Here is an 11,514-nt window from a genome sequence, read left to right as displayed (position 1 = left end):
TGCTTCAGTCCTAGACTGAACTGGTGGTGGGAACACACTTTTGAATAAAGAAAAGTACATCCATTAGATTACTCTCAAGTAATCTAATCATAATAGAATAGAATAGTTGGAAGCGACCTAGAGTGATCATTTAGTCCAACTGCGATGTATGGTTGGGACTAGATGATCTACTAGTTCACTGTACTAGATTGCACAGGGAACTCTAGATCTAAGGGGTGGCCCACAGACATAATAGGCAGAAAGTATTTAAGCAAATTAATTTCCCTCAAAATGAATTGTCATTATCTTTCTACTGGTATCCTGCACACTAGAAACAATTAATAAAATCAATATAGGGGAGCAGATTTCATCTTGTAATTCAGTTTCTTGAAGAATAAGATACAGAAAAATAGTGAGCCAGATTTTGCTACTTTCACTGGCACTTTGCTCTGCAGAGCATTGTTTTCTTCAGTGCATTATTAAGGATATATGCATTACCCAGCTATAGATTACAAGAGGATCAATGCCGAGCCGATAGCACTCACTGAATAGCTAGAGCTTTCCCTTTTACTAACCAGCAAAAATATCACTATTTAAGACGGTTCTTTCCACTTGAACTGAATCACCCCCCCCAAAAAAATTGACCTATTCACTGTAACAATATTCTTAAAGAATTTTTGTTTCTAGAACTCAATGAAAGGAAAAACCTTTTATTGCAGAAACAATTTTAATAAGGTCAAAGTGTACAGAAAAATATCAGAACAAATGTTAGATGAACAGAAGATTAAAGAGTAATTGTGGCCTCACTGGACAATGTGTATTACATACCTCCTTACACATCTGAAAGAGAATTAGGGCACTTTTTTTTTCTTAAAAAAAACCAACAGTTTTATAATTGCTCATCCTACATGGTTATTCTGTCCATTCCTTTGCTGCCCCAAATGCAGGAGTTACGTGTTTCAGAGGACCTTGCAGCTAGAAAGGTTTAACTTATCTTTATTGATTCAATTCATATACTTTTTAACAAGCCTTTAACAGGTTTTATGTTTTTTTAAAGCTTACTTGCAAGTCATGTTTTACAGGCAATATTCTACCATGTAGCTTTGGTAGTGGTTGATGTAACATTTTACAGAATATTTGCTATTCACACAATTTGCATTAGATTTTTAAAATACCATGACTGAAACAAAAGTTAATTTGTCCAAAAGGACAAAGAGGCTAATAAGATATTTTAGAACAATCATTGAAAGCCTTTACTGTATCATAGTTACTTCAAGGGTTGTAAAGCAGTTTTCTACAATCTTCAGTTTTTCTTCAGAAAGCAGGTTTTCTTGCTTCAATTGTCCAATAAGAGCTTCCAAGGACCTGAGTCTCCCCAAAGTTTTTATCTCCTGCATTTCAAGTAGAGTTATCTTAGAGTAGAGCTTTGAAATTTTTTGCCAAAGGTGATCTCTGTCTATGTCTTGTTTGCAGTATGAATGCTCAGTTTGTAATACTTCGCTTCCACCATATGCATTCATATACACAGATGTATCTATTTCTGTCTCCTCTGTGTCAAGAAATTCTTGCTTACCAGGCAGGAAAGAACTACTTACTATTTCAGGCTCTTCTGGACTCTCAGCTGGCACAATAATAGCAATGACAGATTCTTCACTTCCGCTGAACTCTTCAATAGTTTGCGTGACTGTACTCAGTAAAACTGCATTTTCACTTGTTGGCTGTACTTCAACAGAACAGCCTACAACATGAGAGTTAGGATTTTCAATTGCATAGTCAGTAATTGACCCTAAAGCATCGTTCAGTTTCAGAGACGAATTCAAGTAGTCAGAGTCTGTGAATTGCAAGACTGTAGCTGTACAACCTGCTGGATCCTCTACAGAAGTAGGAACAATGGTACCTTCCATGCTCTGGACTGCTGCTGCCATTAAAACAGGATTAGGCTGATGTATATGCTGCTTAGATGAATTATCAAGAATGACACAGTCTGCCGGGAAGCCTTCTCCACTTTGCAGTTGTAGCTTTTGAATTTGTAAAGGTTTACTCAATGCAGTTGAGCAAACTACATCTGCTTTCTCATCTACATTTTCTGCAATTACAGGATTTTTCTTTGGTGTACAAGGTTCAAGTGATACAGATGCCTTCTTTGACTCTACATTTGTATTTGTTTCTTCCAGGTCTTCCCTCTTTATCTCTTGTGGGGTGTTGCGAGAAGAGTCTTTTTCCTGGAGAAAAAAAGAATAAACACAAATCCAACCACCTTGTAACCAGGAAATCACTTGAACAGAAAAACAAAAAAAAATGGGCAATTCTCATTCTATAGCATGGTACAGCGTAACTAGTAATTTAGATGAATACCATTTAAAAATTCCACCCAAGACCTGAAAATTCATGTACTTACATGAATTACTTACATCTTGCATAACTTTGCTTCAGGTCCTAAATGTTAAAATATTATCTAAAGCAATAATATGTTTTGTTGTTTTTTTTTTTGTTTTTTTTTTTCTTTTTCAAACTCTAAGGAACTTTACTGATTTACACAAGTAATCAGAATTTTAAAAGCACTTGAAGTGGCTCGACAAATCTGTTTGACAGAATGGCTAGCATCTCCTATTACCACCTGAAACATTGTATTAAATATATGTGTGTTAAGTATACATTGTACAATATTTTTGCATTCAAGATGCAACAAAGTTGGTTTAGCCAGTTACGGCAAATTTTTAGTCATGTGGTTCACCCCAAAGAGAATTTAACAACAATAAAGATTATGAACACAGGCTTGCAGATGCACAAATACGTAGGTGGATTTTTAAATGAGCAATTCAATTCTGCCAACGAAACTTCACAATTCATAAAAACTGAGAAATTTTATTTTGGATGGACAGAAATTTTAACAGGACTTTAAACAGAAGTTGTTACTGAAACAGGGACAATTTCACAGAATCACAGAATTTTTTCAGAGTTGGAAGGGACCTCTAGAGATCATCTAGTCCAACTCCCCTGCTAAAGCAGGACTGCCCAGAGCACATTACTCAGGACTGCATCCAGGCGGGTCTTGAAAATCTCCAGAGAAGGGGACTCCACAACCTCCCTGGGCAGCCTGTGCCACTGCTCTGTCACCCTCACCGTAAAGAACTGTTTCCGTGTATTTGAACGGAACTTCCTGTGTTCTAATTTGTGCCCATTGCCCCTCGTCCTGTTACTTGGAACCATTGAAAAGAGCCTGGCTCCATCCTCCTTCAACCCACCCTTTAGATACTTGTATGCCATAATAAGGTCTCCCCTCAGCCTTCTCTTCTCCAGGCTCAAGAGTCCCAGCTCTCTCAGCCTTTCCTCATAAGGGAGATGCTCCAAGCCCTTAATCATCTTAGTTGCTCTTCGCTGGACTCGCTCCAGCAGTTCCCTGTCCCTCTTGAACTGGGGAGCCCAAAACTGGACACAGTATTCCAGTTGTGGCCTATCCTTTTTTAGCCACCTTCTTTTCCCCCCCTCCACAGAAACTACACCACCACACAATTAGATTTAAGATCAGTATCCAAACAAGCTTTTTAGTATGTCAGTCAGTGAAACAAAAATACACTGATAGTGAGGGTCTTATTTTTTTCTAGTAGGCTTGATCATGAAGAGACTAAGCTGCAGAACTTGTACTCACATTAGGCCTCTGGACTAAAAAACAAAACCGAAACCACCCAAAACAAACAAACAGAACAAGAAGCAACTTTAACTTTGCTAACTAAATACAGGCCAGGCAAACAACATGGGGGGGGGGGGGGGGGCAGGGACAACTACCAGGCTGAAAAAAACAGATTATGATGGAAAAGATAATTTTAAAGTGTATGTTCATAAAAATATATATGTAGTCTGAAGTATCCTAAATTCATTAAACTTTGTAATTTGCTTTTATATGAAACTTCAGTCTTAAAAGGACTGAAAAACGTACACAAAAATGGAATCCATTTAGTCACCTTTATCTTTTCAAAGGTGGGACTTAACATTACATTAGTCTCAGGGATTTTGAAAGAATGAAGTATTTCCCTTTCTTCATTCTACCAGCAGTTGAAAAAGGCCTTCTCAGACTAATTTTTTAACTAGACAAACCCTTGCCTATCAGAACTGCCACAAAGGCTGAAGGAAGGGCACCAAAACACCTCTCTGGACAGAGCTGCTTGAAGAAAGACCTTTACTTTCACTAAAAACCTTCCTCGTCCATCAGTCCCAGCCATCACACTCCTATGAAAGTCTTCAAAATAAAAATCTTTGCAAACTAATGTAGAATGGTTACTGACACTGAAATGCAGGCAACTAGCATGGCTCGTGAGACACAAATATTCTTTATTTTGAAGAAGAAATAATTACATCATTAAGCATTTCTGGGAAGATAACCGTAATACATAAAGCAACGTGGTGGTGAACAATACACAAATATTGCAACTCTTCCCTCTCTTTGCCATTCTCTGTTTTCCAAACCAAGTGTTTATAAATAAGTGCTGAAAGGCAGCTTGGGACTTTAGCTCCTTGTTCCTCCACATTAACTTGGGAACATAATAACAAGGGATTCTCCCACAGAATAAGGGGAGCTCTTTCCCATGTCTTTCTGAATATTCAGTCTATGTAGAAATTTCAGTTTTGGGGTGTGGGAGAATAATGGAAGATCAGTGAGGAGGACTGTAAACATGCTCAAGTGACTCACACATGGGGTGCTGGAAAACACATATATCACGCTAATCGTTGTTTAGTCTTATGTGCTCAGCAAGTACAACACCCGCACTTAGATAACATAGGCCTGTGATGGACTTGGAGGCACCCTGTTGAACATGCCTGAGATTCCTGCCCTGCTGTTGGAGAAGATCAAAGCACAGTAGAAAACTATGCCTGCTTGAATCCCTGAAACACAGGTGAGAACAACAGGTTCGGATGCTCTCTCTCACTCTCTCGCTTGCTAACAAGGACTCTCTCGCTATCCAGGACCCTCTCACTCCGTGGTGCTTGCATCCCCCACTTGCGTGCCTCTGCCTGTGTGCCACTTCAGAGATTCCACAGTCTGTGAGGTATCGAGATTAAATTTGTTCTTTGCCTTTCATCCATGGTTTTGTGGTTGTTCCTGTGTCCTGCCTGTGTCGGCTCACATATGGGGCAACTACAGAACCAGAGGCCAAGTCAACAGATATTGTTGATTTGCTGAGGTGGTCACTGACATGATATGTGTAAATGTTTAGAAAAGCATAGTCAGAAGAGTGAGATTCAAGAAAATAATGCCAGAAAGAGAAGTGAGACCACAGGAAAGCAAGTTCACAGTATCACAGATATCAAGAACTGCATCTCTTTTCTTTTGATAGCAGAGAAGCGATGGATACACTAAAAGGAAGCACAGAATATTCTTTTCCCAAACTTGATAAATTTATCTGGGATTTCCCATATATTGCTGATACAAAAATAATTTAGAGAAGCCACTCGTATGACCTTGGCAACATCACCGCATAAAAACTTGGTTAACTTCATAACTCTACAGTCCACTTCTGTAGGTGTACTACGACTGCTCTATGGTCACATGCAAAACAAGAGAGAATGAAGAGGTGGGGAAAAGCTAAGTTTGGGGTAAAAATCACATAGTTTATCTGCACAGAAGCACAGGGCAGCAAAGGACAGTTGCACGAGCTAGGGCTCCCTGTTGCAATGACAGCACAGGCAAGCGAGGGATAGATTGAAGCAGAGTTGGGGGGTGGAAGGAAAGATATTTATTGCTAAGTTACTACCAACATAAATCACAGGAATTTCTATTTTTATATTTGAGAGATTCACCATGATTGCTTTTCACTCTACAGAGTCAAAAGTAGTCTGGGCACTGGTAGCTATCCAAGAAGACAAGAGAACTTTATGACTAAAAATAAACTATTTTGTAGAATTTACTAGCCACACATTTCAGTTTCAGCAATTTAACCTTGATAGTTATTCCAGTCTTTCAATTTCTCCGACCTCCAATATGATGATCCAGAGGAAGACAGCTATGTGCCAGAAGAGAATTAGCATAGCTTTGATCAAGATTAGGTATAGCCTGTGTAGCACGGCATTTTTATGTAACAAATAGTAGAACTCTGTGAAAGACATGATGGAATAGTCTTTGTGGCATATCTTTAGCAGCCTACACCCCTGAACTCTTAAGTGTTAGAGAGGTTAGGGACGGGAAAGAGAAATGTGTAATTTGAAACTAATACATTCCAAAGACAGTATTTATGTACAGTTAACAAAAGGCCTTAAAATAACTTTTTAATATTAATTAAGACCAATTGCATAGGAAAAAATATTTAGAATCATAGTATTTTCATAGGAAATTTATTTTCCTATGGGAAATTTCCTATAGGAAATGCTTCTGTAATTTCCAGTTTAGAAAGATATTGAACCTCCCGTCAAAGTATGGGAAGTTTTTCTTCCTTTACACTCTGGAATCACATACTTGTTTTGTGTCAGTCCTGTTGACAAAATATTTTGATGAATGGGAATTTTATTTTTAAAATAAAATGAATATAATACAGGTAATTAGAACATCTGTATTACTTAAATAGCTGGTTAGCTTTGTACTGCAATAAAAAAAATAGGAATACATTACCTCATCATCTGGGGAAGAGAAAATTGTTGGTACAGCATTATGTTTCAAGTATCGTATACCCCATCGCACATCAAGGGAATCAGGAGTAAAATGATCACTGCATAGAAGCTGGTGCTTACTCGGAGTCCATGCATCTCGTTTCATATTCCGCAACCATTTCTCAAGTCTCTCTTTATCATGAAGTGGAAATCTTTGTTTAAGCGGTAGAAAAAACAAACAAAAACACAAGCATAAGGACTTTTTTTTTTTCCTTTCTTCTTTTAAAATAAAGAATATCTCATTGCTTCTTACAAGGTAGTCTTTCCTTACAAAAATAAAAAAAAAATTAAATATGAAATGCTAATCAGGATGTCACTTACACGTTAATCCAATAATTATCCAAATAATTTCTAGTTGGATATTTGCTCCAGTTCAGCAGCAGAATTTCTGTTGATTGCTGCTAGCTAAGCTTTTCAGAAGCCATGGCCAAAAGGCTTGATCTCACAACACTTGTTCAGAAAGTAGTTCTGCTGAAGTCAGATGAAATATTCTGACATAATTTTAAAAAAGTAAGGTCTGGCCCTCATTTTAGAAATAATATTTCTGGGGCTTTTTTGTCTTACTAGACACAACTAATTGCAAAAAGTTTGTTACTATTTTTTAACAGAGTACCTCTTAATATGTGTCATACTTCAGATTATCTGATAACTTGGAAATGTGAGTATTTCCAGTGCAGGATTTAAATTTTGTTCAAAAAGTAAATGCACACAAATGCAAAGCATTTCTGTATTTTGTGTTTCAGCAATCAGGCTTTCTTACAGCGTTGAGAGACCACACAATATTATGTAACCCATATAAACTTTTCAATCATCTAATCTACTTAAAAAGGAAAATTAAGAGTATACACATTCACAGAAAAAACATTAAATTATTTTGAAGATATATGCAAGTGGTCAGTCAAATTACATGGGAAAGAACTAAATTAAAAGAAAGTGGGCAAAGATATAAAATTTACTTAATGAATCACGATACACAAATTAAAGGCTCATTATGATGCGTGTAGAGTCAAGCAGTTACGGTAATGGCAACATGAATATTCAGACCACTCTTGGCTCTCATGTCTTACCAGACAGACATCACGGTATTTGTAATGCACTTACAGATTTCTCTGGTGCTTATCAAGTTTCTTTCAACTTTAGCATATAACCATATATGATATACATACACCATAACGTGAATTCTGAGCACTGTTAAATAACTACTGTTAAGAAAGCAATATTGCTTAGAATCATGAGCAATAATAATTAAAAAAATCTATGTTTTTGTGGATATGAACAGTAAGAGACAGATTTATGTGGTCATTAAGCCTGACCTGACGGTAACTGTAGGATGTAAAAAACATTAGCTGTTGCCTGTATGATGGACAACAGAAACATCCAGATATGAACGAGTGCCTACAGCCTCCTTACAAGAGCCATTTTGGTTTATTCCCTAAATAGAAATGGAGCATTTCTAACTCCATTTCTCTTCCTTTAGCTCGTTTCCTTTTAATTAACAATCAGTTATTTTGGTTATGCTTATTACCATACATTTATGGAACTTCAATGCACAAAAAAATTGGTTCTGCGGTGAGGTACTACCAAAGAACAGAAGCTGGGGAGAAAGCCTGGAGTGCCTGGTGTCACCTGAATGCTATGAAAGGCACCAGTGAGTCAGGCTACTTCTTGGCAAACCCTAGATCCCACCCTCAAATCCCTGAAGCTGCAGGTTTCCTCCAAAAGCCACACATGGCAATGACTCTCTTATGCAGGCCCACCACGTTAAAAAAATACAAACTTAGCTGATTTTGAGAGAAAGATACCTGAGATTCACAGGATAAATGTGTGTGTCTTCACACCCTTCCCCAATCTTTTGCATTTGTTGTCATTTAAGTTTCAAAGTTACCAAGGAGACAGAACAAACTTTTGATGCATCTGGCTCTGAGTGTCTACAGGAATGCAAAGAATAATGACAGCAAGAACACAATAACCTCTCAAACACAGGTTAGAGGCTCAGCTTTTTCAAATCCTGCCTGCTTTGGTTGTGTACACCCAATAGCAGCATCACATATATTATACAGCTTGCTGCATGAGTAACAGAGCTTAGCCTGGGATGTTACTACACAGGTCCAAAGAAGGCTCGCAGTGAGAGGATGGCTTCTTTCTTTTGACGGTCTTGTCACCGACCGCATCCTCTCCAAGAAAGGACAGAGAACATTTGCTTGCACTGCTGTTACCCTTGCAATACAGCACTCACTGCCTTCCCTCTTCCCCACAGTCACCCAGCTTCAGATGGGAAACAAAATAATCTGTAGTGAGAGACAATGCCCGATAGCGAAATTTATTATGTCAGCTTAAGGGCAGCTTTGCCAAAACCTGCTCCTGCTTCAATACCCCCTTACTCATCAACAGAATCTATTGTCTGGTGTAAATGAGACACAAAAAAAGGAAAACAGGAAGAGGAAGTGAACAGAATTTATTCAGAAACTGCCACCGCTGCACAAGTCAGAGAGGTGAAGAAATAAAACAAAGGCAGGCAGTTAGGCCAGCTGAGATCAGGTCACAGTTAAAAAGTTCAGAAGAGGTCAGAACCAAAATCACAGAGCAGCAGAGGACTTCTTTGGGGTGGTAAGGGGCAAGGGAATAATTACTTGCAATTCATATCAGTAGTAGTTGCTAATGTAGGGCAAAGGATCTCTATATATCAAATCTCAGCACCCCTTCTACAGGACCATGATACTCGTAATGCAGCACAATTCAATGGCTAGATAAAACAGCTGTGTTTTTGCAATCATCTTTATACTGATGCCATACATTTGAATATAAATAAGTATCAGCACTCAAATTTGTTTTGATCATCCATGTGGCACTCACATTCTCTAAAGCAACATAAATAATTTATTTTCCCTGATTTTCATTATTGTTTTATAATGAATCACATATTAAGAGACATGTTGGGAAAAAGAGCTTTCCTTCAATCTAAACTAAAATCCTCTCCAAAGCAGTCTTCCTGTGGGTCTTCCTACATAACCTTCCTGATCGTGGAATAACAATGACTACTCTGCAACTGAAACAAACTGACAACTTAGTTTGAGGTACAGATTTTACCAAAACAGATTTTGAAGCTTGTTGTGAAATTTATTCTTCACATTTTTCTTAAATGCTACAAAATTCCTTCTCTTGACAAATGCTTATCATACATTTATTCAACAGAAATACATTAATATTTAGTTACAGGCACTGTGCTCCTCTCAGGGTCGAGAAACACAGTTTTTAACTCACCGTTCTGGGAATCAACAGCCACGTAACCACAACAGTACAGAGGTTACTGTGGGCCTGGGACGGTGACTAATCAATCAGGTGGCTGGATAGTACCATGCAGCCACCATAAACTGTTTTTTGGCAACCGAGCTAGTTAGCTTCCAGCTAGCTCAGCTGCCTCCAAACAAACCAGCAATGCTTCTGTTCACAGCCTAGGCAAGATTCTAGTGGGGATATTTAAAGAATCAATATATGTTTACTTTCCTACTCTGTTAGGCCCTCTGCTTAGCTTGCGAGCTGCCAGATAGAGGACACCCACCTCCCTCACCATTAAGCCAAGGCCTCCACTAACGCTCGCCCTCCTGAAACACCCCTTCCACAAAGGCAGCCACGCTTGAAAAACAAAAAAACCCAAAAAAACAACAAAACCGTGGTAACCGGTGCTACTGGGCTCTAACAGCTGAACAGCCTCGTGGTCGTAGGCACAAACTTTATTTTTCAGTCGAATCTCTTTGGTTTTCACTGCACGAACCCTCTGCACCTGTTGGAGGGCCCTTGGGCGCTGCTGTACGTCTCCCCGGGTAGGCACCGGGGGTGGTGGTGGTGGTATGTGTGTGCGAGCCTGCCCCCCTCCCACCCCCGCCCCGAGCTAACAGCGCTATTTCCCCCCCGCCCTCTCAGGACCCGGCAGGGCTCAGAGGCGGCTCCCAGCCCCTAAAGTTAGTTTCTCGGCCATTTACACCTGCCTTCCCGCCCCTCCCCCCACCTCCCCCCGGGCTCCTGAGGTGTCGCTGCGGGCCTCGCCTCACACTCGGGGTCGGCCCCTCTGGCGCTCGCCATCCCCGGGGTCGGCACTTCCCCCCCGCCCCCCGCCGTCCACTCACGGGTAGAAGCTCAGTTTGCGCTGGTCCCTGGCGCTTTGGCCTCCTCGGTTCTTGCAGCAAGAGGCGGCGCAGTACCGCGGCATGGCGGCGCGCAGCTGCCCGGGCGCGGGGTGGAACCGTCCGCCCGGCAGCGGCGGAGGCGGAGGCGGTGGGAGCGTGGGGCGGGGCGAGGGGAGTGGGAGTCACGGGGACAACGGCAGCCGGCCCCTCCCACCGCCCCGCCCCTCAGGGGAAGAAGCCCCGCCCATCGGGGCAGCGGCCGCCCTTCCGCCTCGCGTCACGTGGGCCCGAGCGGCCAATGGCACAGCGCTTCGTGTAGGAACGGCTGTCGGGGCTCAGGGGGAAGGTCTGCGCGAGCGCCGGCGGCGGTTGGGCGGGAGCGGTGCGCGGGGCGCTGAGGGGCAGCGGCCTCTGTGCTGGCGGCGGGGGCGGCGAGCGAGGGCTGAGGTGAGGGGCGCGGCGGGGACCGGACCTTCCCCCGATAGGGAGAGGGGCGGCAGCGAAGGGCCTGGGCCGCTGTGGAAGGGCTTGGGGAAGGCGGAGGGGTGCTAGGGTAGCTGGGGGGAAGGAGGACGTGAAGGGGCCGGAGAGATTAAGGGGCGTTGGGGCGGCTGGGGTAGGGGGGCTGGAGACGGTGTGGGAAAGGGGGGGCGCTGGGACTCGGTCTGGTGGATTTGTTTGCCCTTTGGGCCCCTCTGGGCTCTCGTTTCTCACTAGGCCCATCTGCTGTGGTCTTTCCCATGCCTGGCCGGCTTGAGGTGGGACAGCGTCG

At 41.6% G+C, this 11,514-nt stretch overlaps 1 protein-coding gene across 2 annotated transcripts; it reads right to left on the bottom strand.

The window, feature by feature from the left end:
- Positions 1-693: 693 nt before the first annotated feature.
- On the bottom strand, positions 694-10,865 carry THAP5 (THAP domain containing 5). Of its 2 annotated transcripts, none has more exons than XM_082492493.1 (3): positions 10,743-10,865; positions 6,581-6,770; positions 694-2,201 (listed from the first exon to the last, which is right to left on the bottom strand). In XM_082492493.1, the coding sequence occupies exons 1-3, from the start codon at positions 10,823-10,825 to the stop codon at positions 1,233-1,235; spliced, it is 1,242 nt and encodes a 413-aa protein (XP_082348619.1). In that variant the 5' UTR covers positions 10,826-10,865; the 3' UTR covers positions 694-1,232. The 2 variants fall into 2 exon arrangements, with proteins under 2 accessions (XP_082348619.1, XP_082348620.1); XM_082492494.1 differs by lacking the exon at positions 10,743-10,865 and adding an exon at positions 8,421-8,449.
- Positions 10,866-11,514: the final 649 nt, after the last annotated feature.

This window comes from Vanellus vanellus (genome assembly GCF_965231255.1).
Source record: "Vanellus vanellus genome assembly, chromosome: 1".
In the NCBI taxonomy this organism is placed as follows: Eukaryota; Metazoa; Chordata; class Aves; order Charadriiformes; family Charadriidae; genus Vanellus; species Vanellus vanellus.
The sequence above is the reverse complement of the archived record's forward strand: the minus strand, read 5'-3'. Positions and strand labels throughout refer to the sequence as shown.